This window comes from Oryza glaberrima, chromosome 3 (genome assembly GCF_000147395.1).
Source record: "Oryza glaberrima chromosome 3, OglaRS2, whole genome shotgun sequence".
Taxonomy (NCBI): Eukaryota; Viridiplantae; Streptophyta; class Magnoliopsida; order Poales; family Poaceae; genus Oryza; species Oryza glaberrima.
Window position 1 is genome coordinate 35,021,488 of NC_068328.1, and position 14,896 is coordinate 35,036,383.

General features: G+C 44.9%; 5 protein-coding genes across 6 annotated transcripts; 2 read left to right on the forward strand and 3 right to left on the reverse strand.

Moving 5' to 3' along the window:
* Positions 1-1,659: 1,659 nt before the first annotated feature.
* On the forward strand, positions 1,660-5,670 carry LOC127765760 (DNA polymerase II subunit B3-1). 2 transcript variants are annotated; one of them, XM_052290711.1, is made up of 5 exons: positions 1,660-2,507; positions 3,140-3,224; positions 4,883-4,924; positions 5,046-5,141; positions 5,234-5,670. In XM_052290711.1, the coding sequence occupies exons 1-4, from the start codon at positions 1,803-1,805 to the stop codon at positions 5,120-5,122; spliced, it is 909 nt and encodes a 302-aa protein (XP_052146671.1). In that variant the 5' UTR covers positions 1,660-1,802; the 3' UTR covers positions 5,123-5,141; positions 5,234-5,670. The 2 variants fall into 2 exon arrangements, with proteins under 2 accessions (XP_052146671.1, XP_052146670.1); XM_052290710.1 differs by having other exon boundaries at positions 5,250-5,670.
* Positions 5,671-7,357: 1,687 nt separating this feature from the next.
* Positions 7,358-8,290, reverse strand: LOC127765762 (uncharacterized). Its single transcript, XM_052290713.1, has one exon. The coding sequence runs from the start codon at positions 8,268-8,270 to the stop codon at positions 7,611-7,613; it is 660 nt and encodes a 219-aa protein (XP_052146673.1). The 5' UTR covers positions 8,271-8,290; the 3' UTR covers positions 7,358-7,610.
* A 548-nt stretch (positions 8,291-8,838) lies between these two features.
* Positions 8,839-10,890, reverse strand: LOC127765765 (uncharacterized). Its single transcript, XM_052290715.1, has 2 exons — positions 10,611-10,890; positions 8,839-9,381 (listed from the first exon to the last, which is right to left on the reverse strand). Exons 1-2 carry the CDS (start codon positions 10,833-10,835, stop codon positions 9,130-9,132), a joined length of 477 nt encoding a protein of 158 aa, XP_052146675.1. The 5' UTR covers positions 10,836-10,890; the 3' UTR covers positions 8,839-9,129.
* Positions 10,891-11,041: 151 nt separating this feature from the next.
* LOC127765764 (ycf20-like protein) lies at positions 11,042-12,593 on the forward strand. The gene is made up of 3 exons (XM_052290714.1): positions 11,042-11,161; positions 11,355-11,548; positions 12,139-12,593. The coding sequence occupies exons 2-3, from the start codon at positions 11,382-11,384 to the stop codon at positions 12,590-12,592; spliced, it is 621 nt and encodes a 206-aa protein (XP_052146674.1). The 5' UTR covers positions 11,042-11,161; positions 11,355-11,381; the 3' UTR covers position 12,593.
* Positions 12,594-12,735: 142 nt separating this feature from the next.
* Positions 12,736-14,517, reverse strand: LOC127765758 (pentatricopeptide repeat-containing protein At4g25270, chloroplastic-like). The gene has a single exon (XM_052290707.1). It carries the CDS (start codon positions 14,504-14,506, stop codon positions 12,959-12,961), a length of 1,548 nt encoding a protein of 515 aa, XP_052146667.1. The 5' UTR covers positions 14,507-14,517; the 3' UTR covers positions 12,736-12,958.
* Positions 14,518-14,896: the final 379 nt, after the last annotated feature.

The following is a 14,896-nucleotide window of genomic DNA, read 5'->3' on the forward strand; positions in this document are numbered from 1 at the left end:
CCTTCAATTATATAGGTACTCCCTCCGTTTCATAATATAAATCATTCTAGTATTGCCCACATTCATATAGATATTAATGAATCTATATATATATGTCTATGTCTGGATTCAATAACATCTACTTCCTCCGTTTCATATTATACTAGTAAGACTTTTTAGCGTATGTCTAGATTTATTGACATATATATATATGTGCCTAGATTCATTAACATCTATATGAATATGGACAATGCTAGAAAGTCTTATAATATGAAACAGAGGGAGTATATGAATATGAGCAATGTTAGAATGATTTACATTATGAAATGGAGGAAGCATATTGTATTGTTTTGGTGTAAGTATGCAATTGGTTATCCGGAGTATATGGAAAAACTAAAGTAACACTTGACAATCTACTCCTGTATTTTCTTACTAGCTTAACAACTTAACTACTCCCTACATTTTTTATTTATATGACATTGTTTAGGCCCTATTTATTTCAGCTTAGAATTATTATAATCTGAATTATTAGCAATAATCTGAAACAAGCATGTAGATCATTATAATAATCTATAAGCTAGATTAGTATAATATGATAATCTCCTCTAAACGTGCTTCTTTCAAATTAGTAGGTGGCTAAAGACCCACTAATATTAAAATTTGTATGCAAATTACCCACCACTTCCATCGAACCCAATAGATTGAGTACATCCGCTTCCTCTCTCCACAGTGCAGGCGAATCCGGCGCCTCCCCCGGCCGTGCATGCATCCGCTTCCTCTCTCCCTAGTCACGCGCGAACCCTTCCTCAAGCCGCATCGTCGTCGCCGCCATTTCATCCTCCTCCCACTCCACAATAGCTTAGGGTATTAGAGACATCAGCCTTTCAAAACCAATAATATATGTCTCTAATAATCCAAAGAAACAAACAGCTAATAACTTATTTTATTATAAATTATTATAATCCAGCTTAATAATCTAGATTGCAATAATGTTTAATTATTAAAAAAAAAGGGTAGTACGCACTGGAAAAATTTGAGACTCAAGTGAAGTTGTTGAAAGAAGATCGAACGTTAGAAAAAGAATTATGTCGTGATACAGTGATTTGTTCTTTAATGAGAAAAGGTTAGATTCTTTAATACCTGCAATGCACGTTCTTATCTTTATCGTGGAGACGTAAATAATTACTACTACAATACATTTTAATTGAAACAGAATAAAACATGCTCGATGATACAAATCAATAAAATAGTAACCTAATGATATGACATGCGGTTTCATTGATAAATTTATTATCACCACTCGTAAGAGTGGCAAATAGTTAATTATTCCAATGAGAGTTGGGTTCTTCTTCTGTATGGCAGGGAGAAAGAGAAAAGATAAATGAGTAATTTTACACTCAAAACATGACTAATAGGTTAGGGAAATAATTTTCTAGCTAAAAATACTTATATTTTTAAGACGAAGATAGTACCTCATTTCATCTCAGTTTTTCATTCATTTTCATTTCTCAATCAGGCTTCTCATGATCCATTATCCACACATACTGCGGTGACGTGGCTTCCGTAGATTTAAAAAATGACACACGAGCAATAACCCCAATATTTGGGAAAAGCCTTCTCTTCAATGATAAAAAGATGGAAATGATCCAGGAGGATGACATTTGCAAATACGTGAACCGGATGAGTCAAAAACCCAACAGAGACTGGAATCAGTTGAGCTTCAGCATCAGCGCCCCCAAACCAAATAATTTTGAACTCTCCGGACTCCGGCCGCCGCCTTCCAGAGGAACCTCGCGGCTGCCGGTGCCGGTGCCGGAGAAGACATGGCCGGGAAGAAGAAGGCCCTAACAAATCCCGCCTCTCCCTCCGCCTCCGCCTCCGCTTCCACCCCTAAGAAATCCACCGCCACCTCCAAGGACCGCTCCACGCCGAAACCCCGCAAAAACCCCAACCCCAAGGAGGAGGCACCACCGCCGCCGCCTGCCAACAACAAGCGCCTCAACCCCCAAGGGGGATCCAACCGTAAGAAGAAGGCCGATGCGGGGACGCCCTCCAAGAAGCCGAAGCGCCAGCCGCCGGAGCCCAAACCTCGGAAGCACAAGGGGGCCAAGAGCGAGAAGCCGCACCGGGTTTCCGGCGAAGGGGAGAAGCCCACGCCCACGAAGAAGAAGAAGAAGGAGAGCAGCAAGGAGCCCAAGCGCGAGAAGCAGCAAGCGTCCGCGCCTATGTCGACGCCCTCGAAGAAGAACAAGGAAGCCAAACGCGACACAGGAGGAGCGGGGAAGCCCACGCCCACCAAGAGGAAGCTCGGCGACGTGGATCCCCCACAGGAGCGACCGTCCGGTGAAGGCCAGGCAAGCTCTCCCACGCCCGCCAAGAAGCGGAAGGACAAGGCGGCGGCGGCGGAGGCGGTTGCCGACCACGGCGCCGGCAGCTTCCCGATGGCTCGGGTGCGGCAGATAATGCGGGCCGAGGACGCCACCATCCGCCCCTCCAATGAGGCTGTCTTCCTCATCAACAAGGCCACCGTATGGTTCTTTCCTTCCTTCCCACATTCTTTCACTTAACTCGCATTTGGTTAATGAAACTTAGTTTATGCAATGATTTGTGATGGCAATTAGCAATCGAGGATTGGAGCTTCTCCATCCTAATGTGATGATTTGGGTTGGACTGGAATCTAGTTAACCTAATGAGATTTAGGTCGGCGTTGCTATGATCGCCCACAAGGTGTTTGATGAATTGTCTGATATGATCACAGATCACGAATGGTGTTTTCTACCTCCAAATGGTAGATGTTACAGGTTGTCTCAGAAGTTCAAAGCTTGATTTCTCTGCTTCTGCTGCCATCAAACTTTTGGCAGGAGGGTTTATGCACGATTGTTTTATGTTTGTATTTGTTGGTAACTCGCTAAAATGTTGCTGTTCTCTGATGCATTAGGCATATGTTACTGGTTTATGGCATACTGGCAATGAGAGTATTATAGAGGGCATACTAAGATAGAATCTGAAGAATATATTTTCATGATTTACCTAGTTATTCTGTCAGATTACTGTGATATTCATTACGGACCAGTGTTTCATTATTTTTTCCATTCCTCGTCCAAAGCTGATTTGGTTAATGTTATATCGCTCACTTGAACCTGTAAATCTGTAACTGCAGGAGATATTCTTGAAGAGGTTTGCAGACGTTGCTTATCGAAATGCTTTGAAGGATCGGAAGAAGTCAATTGTGTATGATAACCTTTGTAAGTTGCACATTCATTCCCATTCACTTCAAAACTTTCTTTGTTGCTATGTTGAAAATGCACTTTGTATAGAAAAGCTAAGGGATCTGCATTTATTAAGATTGGAAAAAATGTTTGAAACATTCAAACAGTACATAGAAAAATGAGAAATCTCAGATAGGTGAAAGAGGGTTTCCCTATTCTACTAATGTACCAGCACGTCATCATCAAGTTTCAAAACAACACAATTTGTGGAAACTGTATGCTGTCTCATTAGAATTTTTTTTAGTGAAATATAAACTACACATGTCCTGAGGTTGTTACTTTTAGTGTTCATATTTTCATTTTCAATCTCTCAAGAGATGAAGAACCTTCCAAGATTGCAATGATAGTCTGGTAGTTATCCCATCTATAGGTAGATGATATTTCCATTTCTGCAGACAGGTTTGTCAAGCCAGGAGAGAAAGAGCAGTTAGTATATAGCTATAGTAGGACCATTGTGTGTAAGAGGGCAACTGCATTTAGTTGCGATTCAGCTTATCAATGCCCCAATATCACTGGCTGGATAGATTCCATTGACAAGAGCCAAAAGATAAATACTCTCTCAAAGATTGGGTACAGATGTTGAGTCCTACAAGTTGCAACATCAAATGGTTACATACATAGGATATTTTGTTATGGTCTTGTCAATATTCTTGCCTGTCCCCCCTTTTTCTTGATAAAATGTGTCCAACTATCAATCTAATGATCATAACTTTACTCATAGCACACACATTTCTGTGATGTTGGCATATATATATATATATATATATATATATATATATATATATATATATTGACAAACTAATGCATTTGTGCAGTGATGAAACATTTTTATTTCTATACAAGCCAGTGTAACATGTACTGATATTTTTTAGACTGTCCAACAAAGATAGTTGAAATCCACTCATGTTCTGAAACTGGACAGAGGGGAATCAATCCCATCGAGAGGCTCTCTTCCTCCTTTTTTCTGAATCTGTGAGAGAGGCAAATGAGAAGTTCAGAGAGACCTCAACTCTTCTGCATTTCTCTGTCAGTAGTGATAATAACTTATTAAGTTGATCAAATTAGGGATTTCACTTTCAGTACAGATGTTGCATTACTTGCATCTCAAATATCATTTTTTGAGCCATATTTTTTGACATTGGCCTTTGATATATGCCCCAGCTTCTTTTTTTTTTCTCTCAATGATGCAGACTTTCAGAGGTCATAGGATAAATTCTTTATAACCAGTGACCTACAAAATAACCTCAGGAATTCATATACTTAAACGTCTATGCTTTGCCTACTTGCACCTTTTTTTTTTTTGGGGGGGGGGGGGGGGTGGTGGGGGGGGTGGGGTGTGTGCAAATGTTCCAACTTCCTGACAGAGTTATCGTGTAAAATTGACTCAGGAAAAACAATCATAAAACATGTTTCTTATGATCTGTGATGGCAAGATCAGCATCCAACATGTGAATAGCTTTAACATCTTTCATCTCAACTCATAGACATACACTTTTTGTGGATGGGCTCATCTCTGAATTGCAATTAAAGTTCATTGATCCTGTCTTCCGTGAGGTTGAAGATATAGTTAATGTTCTATTTCTTTTGTCCTTTTATTTTTCTTTATCTCACAGCACATCTGCCTTCCTTTTCAGCAACAGCAGTGTGCAACCAGAAAAGATACAAGTTTCTCTCAGGTCAATATTTGTCTTTTTTACAAACCCATGGAAGCCTATTTTAATCAGCAAAGGCTCTTCATATGCCTTAGCCTTTTAGCAATATCATTATTTACAAATCGTTTCTGTGGTCTTTGCTCAGATTTTGTTCCACAGAAAGTTACAGCTGAAGATGCTTTGAAGGCTCCAGTTAGCAGCCAAGTGAACCAACCACAATAAGTTGCTAGTGCTCCGCGAGGTATGCTGCTATGTTTTTACTACTTCCTAGCTTTTTTAAGGAGCGAATTACTGGAAATTAGTTTTCCATGTTGTGAAAGTTCCAGCATTCAGCTGCTCTATCCTGTAGGGAGGTCATCCTTTCACGAGTTATCTCCTGGGAGGGTTCTGCAATTGTAAACGCCAGCTGTGCAGCTCATGTTGCCCTCAGGACTGGCATCTTGCGACATGTTCAATATGATTCTGATCAGAATCGGAGGCTTAAAAGAAGATTATAAGGGGAAACCTGAGTAATCTACATATGAAAGAAGCATGATGAAACTTTTTGTCATGAGAATCACTTGAAATATGCTTGCTTAGAGCCTCAAATCAGGATCACCTTTTTGGCTGTGTAAGCTGTGGGTTGTGTGAGGTGGATGTAGCTTAGGCTAAATGTTACTGTGTATTTTTTTTTAGATAATACGTTACTAGTAGTATACATTTGTGAGTTCTGACTTGTTCATGTACTAGTTCATTACATATATTTTCGCAGGTGCATGCTTTACCAATTACTTGCTGGTGCAAATATGAATGCCTAGCACCATGAGATGCTTGTCTTGCACTGGAGTTTATCTCCTATGGAATCCACGAGTAGGCTGTTATGGAGGATTTGTATTTGTACCTTGTTTCAAAATAAATAAAACTAGTATGAGATATGATATATTTTAGAACTATGAATCTGGGTATGAGTATTATAATGTATAATATCTCATATTAGATCTATTTATTTTGTAACCAAGAGAGTGCTTGCTTTGTTTCATAAAACAAATCTAATTCTGTATAGGAATCTAGATATAGAATTGTATTTTTTTTTTAACGGAGGGAGCAAGTGCGAGCAGACACGGTGAGTCTACGAGATTTGTGTGTCAAGTGTCAACGCATCGTTGCTGGGGCTTTGTCGGGACGAAGATCCAAGTATGCAGTACGCGTGTTCGCCGGTCATTCGCTGCACATGGGGTCCTGACTTGCTTATGCCGCCAAAGATTAGCAACAGCCAATAGCTAGCTGTAAATAATGCGTAAGGCCAACGGTACCATCTGTAACTTTCTCTCACTTTCGTTGCATCTCAATTCTCAGGAAAGCAACTGACCCTAACGCAAACAGTAGTGTCTTTGAATTGGTCGGTGCAACTTTGCCACGAACAATTTGCTAAAAAGTGCTAGAAAAAATGAATATACAAACGAGTCAGTCATAAGTTTCAGCCAAACATCAATTTGCCAACAAATTGGTTATTATGGCACATATAATACTTGACGTGACAAAACTTCAACTGCAAACCTAACATGCCCTTTGCCATAAATGGCACAGTACCGCTCATGTTTGAAATAATCAAACTGCTGTCTCCAGGCCCTAAATTAAAGCTATCGTTAAACATCCAAGTCAACCTCTTTAATTTGTCGTAACATTAAAATCCACGCGATCATTGTTTTCTGTTCTCGAGCAGCTGCTGCTATAGCACGAGTTGTACCACATGTCAGTATATCTGAACATATGTGTCCAAGGGCAGGTGCCGAACTAATGAACTCCGGACATATGTATATGTATATATGTGTTAGTGAAAACACATTTTCTTTTCTGTTGTGTTTGGATGAAAAATTGAAAGAGATACTTTTGTTGCCAAGTGTCGCCAAGCTTAATTTGGCAGAATAAAAACGCCAAGAAAGAAGTCCGGACCACCAGATTAATTATTTGTTTGGTAAGCTTTAGCATCAGCGCATCGGCTATAGCATTAGCTCCACTCATTTGAGAAAACGACGACGCATTAAATTAGTAACAGATTTTTTTCCACGTAAAATAATTTCGGAAGCTAGTCTAACAAAAAGAAATTAGGAGTAGTAATAATAATAAGTAAAGTAATCTAGTAACAAAATTACATTTGATGAGCGACTGGCCAGGGAGGAATAGGTTCAGGTGCCACATTTTCTTCTCCCATCCCATCATCCCATGGCCTGGCCTCATGGGCGCGTGATCCGAGAAGGAACCGACGGTGATAAAAATATTGAAATCTCGCACATCCCAACCAACCATGCAGAGGCTCGCAGTTCTGGATCTGAATACTGTTCACACCAATGCATCACGGCTCACAGCTCACTTGGAGTTGGTTCTAATCAAAATTATTAGGAGTAGCAGTATATCATTCTACTAGGTATACAAAACTGCGTGTATCCATCTCCATATCACTCCATTACGTTATTCCTCTTTTTTTTCACAGAAAAAGAATTTTAATGGTTTCAACACCAAGAATAATTAACACAAGAATGAAATGAAGAATCTAACATCTCGCGGATCACAGGAGCAATTTGAAGCGCGGCCATGGAAGGCATGCATCGAATCTGTGTATCTGCGGAGCTGCTGCACTGAGACGACGAACGTATATGGTGGGGTTGTACTGCTGATGCTACTGTAGGTGTAGATGTAGTGTACTACTCCGGTGAGGAGCTCCGGCGAACGATCAGACGAGCTCGAGGCGGGCGGAGTAGTCGGCGTACCTGGACCGCCGGATGTTGGCCTGCCGCTTCTTCCACACGACGGCGGCTAGACCCACCACCGCGGCGGCCGAGAAGGCGCCGACCACGACGCCGGCCTTCTTGCCGCCGTTCAACTCGTGCCTCTCCGTCTCCCCGTCCTCCTCCCCCGCCTTGTCGCCCGCGGCGGCGGCCTTTATCTCCTCGGCGGCGGGGGCAGGCGCCGGTGTTGACGGCTTCTCCTCCTTGTCTTTCTCCTTATCGTCGTCGTCCTCCTCGTCGTCGCCGCCCTGTTTGGCCTTGGCGGCGGAGGGGGCCGGCGCGGACGCGGCGGAATGCTCCATGGGCGACGGCTCGGGTGCCGCGGAATGCGGGACGGGGGGCGAGTGGGAGGGCGCGGGGAGAGGGGAGGTCTCAGGAGGCGCGGGAGGGGAGAGCGCGGCGGCGGAGGAGGAGGCCTCGGAAGGCGGCTGCGACGGAGCGAGGGCGGCGTCGGCGGGGTGGAGGCGCTCGTCTGCAGCCGGGGTGGAGGCGGTGGGCGCGGACGCAGGCGGCAGCGAGATGGGCGACTCGGCGGAGGCGAGCAGCGGCGCGAGGAGGAGGACGAGGAAGAGCGCGGCGGCGCAGGGCAATGCCGATGACGCCATGGCGGAGGCGGAAGCAGATCTGCGGCGAGGTGGTTTGGTTGGTGACGAGATTGGAGGGGTTTTATACTCGGGTCGTGAGGGGTGGGGATCCCTCGCTTCGCTTGCCACGTCGGCGATGCGGTTGCGGCGGGCGGTAGCAAAGGAAAGGGAGAGAGTAGAAGAGTCCAATCGCCGGCAACGCAGTATAGGCCGGTGGTACGACGTTTTCGGCCCATCTTCCACCTCTACTGCCGCTTGTTTGTGCTTCAAGATTCGTGCACGTGGTCACACTCTTTACTTCCTATATCATCATCATAATGATAGCAGATAACTATATGCATCAGTACGTAATTTAAGTGCTACTGTACTCTTTTTTTAACTCAAAACAGAAGCCCCATCAATTAATTATGCTGTACTCACGGATGGCACAACAGTGTTACTCTCATCAGCCACAACAACAAACTACTACTACTACTCCATATATATTGGAGTATACTGAAACTTCATTTTAGAGTTTAACTGAGGGTTTTTTTTTTCTTACCATAGTCTTTTTTCAATCATTGACTTCTAAATCATCAATAACACATGTATAAAAGTTTTACACATAAATATAACTTAGTTGCTTCATATCTTCTAGGGCTTATTAGCCGTAGCTCAAACTATAGAAGCATCATCAAATTATTGCTGCTCCTTAGCGAACATACAGACAGTGCTACTACAACAAAATGCTGGCCTGCCAGCATAACTGCATCATCAATGAGAAAGGTTCATCACAGTTTTGGATGGAATCATCTTAACAGAATTTCACCCTGCCTAACCACTAAGATTAAAAACAAAAATAATCCCAGAAGCGTAACAATAAGATTGTGATGAGCGACAATCAGTGTAGGGCTGTGGCACGTTTCTTCTGTTGCCCTTTTGTAGCTTTTCCCCCTTGTGAAGCAGCAGCCTTACTCAGCTCTTCTGCTGCTGCTTCTTCGGATTTATCTGCATCTGCAGAATACGGGGAATACAGGAACTTCTTTGAGTTGCCCGTGCCAACGCAGTTCAGCTTCACGATCCTTCTCCCCGTCATCCATTTCAGCAGGATCTTCATGTGAGTCTTGCTATTCAGGCCACTGATACCAGCATCCTGTTGTAACATACAACAAATGAGTAGGGGCTCATGTGAACCAATAATTGTGTTAGGTATACTATCTTCAAGTCTGATGCAACTTTGCAATCAACATGAGCTGAATTCGCAGAATGGCATCAAGAAATAACCAAATCCCGGTATACTATCTTCAAGTCTGATGCCACTTTGCAATCAACATGAGCTGAATTCACAGAATGGCATGAAGAAATAACCAAATCCTAAACTGCTAGTTGTAGATTAAAAGGTACTGTGCAGTATGTGAGGATGCAGAATGCTAATGTTCCCAGGTGCCATGGAACGGGCAAGCAGTCAGGTCAGCCAGAATGGTAGAGCGTATTAGCAACTGAGATTTAGACCAACTACATGTGCCTCGTAGAGAGGGGCAAAAATATGGTTTATGTTTTCACTTATAGAAACACATGACATACTCCTACATAAGATAAGTTCACATAAAAATCACTCCTTGAACATTTATAGCACCAAAGGCAATGATATGCCTCCATTTGAATTCAGGTTATCTATAACACCAATACAGCACCAGCTCATTCAAGCACAATAGGCAACATAATGTTGACTCAATACTCATAAGCTTTCCTCTTACTTTGAAAATATTTGTGATATAACCATTGAGTTGAAATACATTACACATGGCGCCTGACTGAACATTAGCAAAAGAAACCTAGACTTATCACAAGGATATACTGGTAGATATCCTAGTAACAGTCTCTGTAAATGAGTGTATGACAAACACTCAGGCACGCACACATATTGCACATAAAAAAAATCCACTTTAACCAGACTGAATAAGCTAAAGACCGTGAATCAAAGCACGGAAAATCGCAAGATGATGTGGCAAAATGGGTTACGTGGATCACTGGTAAGCCTGATTCACCAAAATACTTAAATGGGCTATGCAATAGTCCTAAGTGGACGGTTACTCTGCTGATATTTTTATCCAAATGAAAGAAGCTAGAGGGGGTAAAAAGGGAGGAGCCGCTACCAATTTCGTAGTGTAAAGAACATTGGGTCAACGAAATGAGTAGAGCAATACTTGTAGGCGTCTATAACAGTTGATCTTAGACCTTCACCTACTGTTGATTTAGGGGGAAACGCAGCAAGTTTGTTTCACTGTAGAATGCACACATAGCCGGAGATTTGCACCGGTATCTGGTAGACTACAGTAAACATAGAGCTGGTGAGTAGTGGCAGCGTCAGAAGCAACGTACCTTGGCGTGGTTCCATGTGTTGCCGACGGTGAGGGGGCCATGGTCGGTGAAGATCTGGAGGAGGCGACCGGAGATGGCGACGGCCTCCTCCTTGGGCACCTTGGGGTTGATCCGCCGCACGTCCACCGCCCGCTTCCGCGAGAAGTGCCTCTTCAGCACCTCCCACGCCATCCCTCCAGCTCCGCCGCCACCGCCACCGGCGCCGCCTCCTCGGAGGAACTGCATGTCGCCGCCTGGGGTTCAGTTCAGCTTCCGCAGCTAAGCCCCCGTCTCTCCCTTTTCTCCCTTAGGCCGTAGGAAGGAGAAGAATTTTGGCCCATTAGATGAGATATCATATGGGCCCGGAACAAAAAGGAGAAGAAGGCGGAGGCCCACGATTGCAGATTATATGGGCCCAGCCCAAGAAGAGAAGAAGGCGAAGGCGGCGGCTGGGTCGGGCGCTCCCCACCATCCAACCAACCAAACCTCTCATCTCTCCGCCGCGATGGCAACTGCGGCCGCCGGTGGTGACCAGTGAGGTCGCCGCCGGCTGAAGTGTGGTTCCATTCGAGGTCAGCACCCCCTTTCCTCTTATCTATCTGCTTCTATTCTATCTGCCCTCCTAGATGGGAGCGAGTGAGGCTGGGGGTACTTGGAAACATGAGCAGATGAGCTCAATTGATCCGATTTGATTTTGATTGGGTTTATTTTGGGTTGTTCGCTGATGGAAAGACCGGAATTTTGCTCGGAACCTTGTGTTTGCAGGGCAGTGGCCTGTAGCGCCGGCCGCATATGTCAGCTCTCCGCTTATGCCATGGAGCCATCAAGTCGCCGTGCGCTCGGAAGCTTGCTGCTGCTGCTGCGCCCTGCGCTCGGAGGGGAATCCCGGCACCCCACCAAAAGAAGCAAGCGACCTTCTGCTTGATGCGAGCTTCTCCTTCCTTCCGCACAAATTCTAGGTAGTGTTCTGTTCAGCGTTTGCACCGAAATGGCTAGATTCCTGATGTGTAATGTGTCAATTTTGCCGGTGTGTGTTTATTAGGCAGTACTTAAGTCAATTTCGTGCCACACCAAGTGTTTGGACATTATACAGACAATTTTGTGCTAAAATGGGGATCTAAAGCTACTCTTTCCAAATTCACCGTAGCAGTGACCTCAGTTAGTATAAAGACATGCCTTTCTCTCCTTTTTGCACCTAATGTAAAAAACATTGTGTTTTCTGAACAGTTGGCTGTGTTAATTCTATCATGGAAGACTCAAATTTAACACTCTCTTTATATGTCGTCAATCTTCAGATATAGAGTTGGCACCGAACCGGAGTCAAGAGTGTGAACTGCGGTATTTCATTCAGGCAGTTTGTGTTTTCTATTGTTGGCATTTTTGTCCATCTTTACGCTTGAGTTAACACTCTTTAAAGTGTTGCCAATTTTTTGTTGATGACATGAAATGTTCGAACGTATACCACACTGTAACAGGAGATTACCTATAGCGTTTGCTCTACTTGCCAGTTTTGCTTGTTTGTATAATGCAGAAACCTCTTTTTATGCAGGAAAATGCAATGGTCCATTGAGGCTATGACCGATGATAGTGCTGACCAATCAGGCGACAATAACACTCGCCTGTTTAGTGCAATTCAGTCGTTTTTGAGCAAGTTATATGGCAAGCTCAAGAAACTAAGAAAAGGGCTGCCGCTGAAGATCCTCTTTTTTCTCATCGGATTTTATTGTGCTACGGCATTTGCTACTGTCATCGGGCAAACAGGTGACTGGGACATATTGTCTGCTGGACTTGCTGTTGCCATTGTGGAGGGCATCGGTGCTCTGATGTATAGGGCTTCGTTTGCGTTTCTTGGTAGGATAAGGAAGATGATTACCATATTCAATTACTGGAAAGCTGGCCTTACACTTGGATTGTTCCTGGATTCTTTTAAGTATGAAGTGGATGAATTTCTTGAATCCTGTAATCCATTCAACATTGATATCAATATATTTAGTCTTTGGTGAACTTCTGCTCCAGGTTTTAAAATTTTGTTCTTTTGCATGCCAATGATATTTTGATGTAGCAATTTCAATTGTTTAGTCACTCCCGGGGGAGCCGCATAACTTTTTCTGTCCAAAAGTTGGAGCCATGGATCAAAGAAGAGTAGTTGTATCTTAAAATTGTTGTATATACAATATTGTACCTTACAATTGTTGTATACACAATACTCCATTGTACAGCATTAATTAAAGAATTGTTTTTGCACCTGATACTGGCCTGTACAAAGTACAACCGTTTGACAATGAACTGGGGTTAGTTCTATGTTCACCACCACTAAACAAAAGAGCTCTGAAATATGGTTCAAAAGCTACTATGATCATTTGAATTCATCAGCTTTGACATGACAGTCCTCTATCCCTCATCGTCTTCTTCACCTTTTCAGCCTCTACCAACCTTCCCACATTTTGATAGATCTCCATCAACTTTACAAAATTGTGCTCATTGTCAGGCTCCAGTTCGATCAACCTCTTCGCAATGATCTCCCCAACCCTGGCGTTGCGATGCATCAAGCAAGCCTGCAGTAGAGCCCTCAAAACAGTCTGTTCATTGTCGAGAGGCTTCCGCTTCGACATGAACTCGTAAGCCTCATGGATCATCCCAGCCTTGCCTAGCATGTTCACCATGCAGGTATAGTGTTCCATAGTAGGGGGAATTCTGTACTCATTCTCCATCTCAGAGAACAATCTCATGCCACCCTCCACCAGCCCTAAATTGTCACAAGCTGAGAACACCAACGCAAAGGTGGTCTCATCTGGTCGCATCCCGGAATCCACCATTCGACGGAAGATCATGAGAATTCTGTAGTCCTGGAGGTGTGCAGAGATTATAGCATTCCAGGACTGCAGATCCCTCATCGTCATTGACTCAAACACCAACAGGGCATGGCTCTGTTCGTTCTTATCAGAGTACATCCTGATCAGAGCATTTGCTACTGACAGCTCTGTCTCGAGACCATGACGAATTGCCCAGGCATGAATCTCCAGTCCCCATTTACCATTGTCACAAACCGACGGCAGTATCGACAGCATTGTTGATAATGTAATGGAGTCGGGCTCATGTTCTTCTCTCAGCATTCTTCTCCAGAGCTCCAGAGCCTGCTGGGAGAGCCCATGTCGCAGGCACCCAGCAAGCATGATGTTCCATGAGACGCCGTCCCTGTCCGGCATTGCATCGAACACCTGGAGAGCCCTCCGTACGTCGCCGAACGTGGCGTACAAATCCACGAGGGCGTCGCACACAGGCACGTCGGACGCGAGACCGGCGCGCACGACGTCACGGTGGATGGCATGGCCGAGCTCGACCGAGCCGACGCCGGCGCAGGCCTGGAGCGCGCTCGTGAAGGTGAAGCGGTCCCGCGGGACGGTCTCCTCCTCCATCTGGAGGTAGAGCGCGAGCGCGTCCTCGTGGCGGCCGAGGTGCGCGTACCCGGCGATGAGGCAGTTCCACGGGAAGGCGTCCTCCCGGGCGCGCGCGGGCAGCAGGTGGTCGAACAGGTGGTGGGCGTAGGAGACGAGGCCCAGAGAGGCGTGGAGGTGGAGGAGGCGGCGGGCGAGCGCGGGGTAGCGGCGGAGGAGGGAGACGGAGAGGAGGCGGCGGAGGCGGGCGAGGTTGCGGCGCGGGGAGGGGTGGAGCGAGAGGGCGGCGAGGAGGGAGTCGAGGAGGTCGGGGGTGAGGAGGCGCGGGTGGGACTCGAGGTCGGAGAGGACGCGGTCCAGGGTGGGCTGGGTGGCCGGCGGCGGCGCGGCGCGGAGAGTGAGGGCCGCGCCGGAGTGGGGATGGCGGCGAGAAGGAGGGCCTCGTCGGCGAGCTGGCGCGGTGGAGCGGCGCCGCAGCTGGATGGCGCAGGTCGTGTGGCTAACGGTTGCTGGGAGCGCCATTTTCGTTGGACCAATCCACACCCAGAGCTTCTAGAAGCAGTCTCATTTTTTAGCGCCAAAAAAAGAACTACTCGTAGCAAATACTCCCTCCGTATTTCAATGTATGACGCTGTTGACTTTTCGACTATTCGTTTTATTTAATTTTTTTGTGTAAATATGAAAATATTTATGTCATGCTTAAAAAACATTTGATGATGAATCAAGTCACAACAAAATAAATGATAATTACATATTTTTTTTAATAAGACGAATAGTCAAACGTTAGACAAAAAGTCAACGGCATCATACAAATAAATATGGAGGAAGTACTATTCAGTAAAAGATGGACACCACAAGTCCATCACAGGATTTAGAGTGGAAGAGAAAAATATCATATGGTTTGATGGGAGT

Excerpts from the sequence above, each read along its gene's own strand:
- LOC127765762 (XM_052290713.1), bottom strand. The coding sequence starts at position 8,270 with ATGGCGTCATCGGCATTGCCCTGCGCCGCCGCGCTCTTCCTCGTCCTC.
- LOC127765758 (XM_052290707.1), bottom strand. The coding sequence starts at position 14,506 with ATGGCGCTCCCAGCAACCGTTAGCCACACGACCTGCGCCATCCAGCTG.
- LOC127765764 (XM_052290714.1), top strand. The coding sequence starts at position 11,382 with ATGTCAGCTCTCCGCTTATGCCATGGAGCCATCAAGTCGCCGTGCGCT. Across the intron at positions 11,549-12,138 it reads TCCTTCCGCACAAATTCTAG|GAAAATGCAATGGTCCATTG; the intron begins GTAGTGTTCTGT and ends CTTTTTATGCAG.
- LOC127765760 (XM_052290711.1), top strand. The coding sequence starts at position 1,803 with ATGGCCGGGAAGAAGAAGGCCCTAACAAATCCCGCCTCTCCCTCCGCC. Across the intron at positions 3,225-4,882 it reads AATTGTGTATGATAACCTTT|CAACAGCAGTGTGCAACCAG; the intron begins GTAAGTTGCACA and ends CTTCCTTTTCAG. Across the intron at positions 4,925-5,045 it reads AAGATACAAGTTTCTCTCAG|ATTTTGTTCCACAGAAAGTT; the intron begins GTCAATATTTGT and ends GTCTTTGCTCAG.
- LOC127765765 (XM_052290715.1), bottom strand. The coding sequence starts at position 10,835 with ATGCAGTTCCTCCGAGGAGGCGGCGCCGGTGGCGGTGGCGGCGGAGCT. Across the intron at positions 9,382-10,610 it reads ACACATGGAACCACGCCAAG|GATGCTGGTATCAGTGGCCT; the intron begins GTACGTTGCTTC and ends ATGTTACAACAG.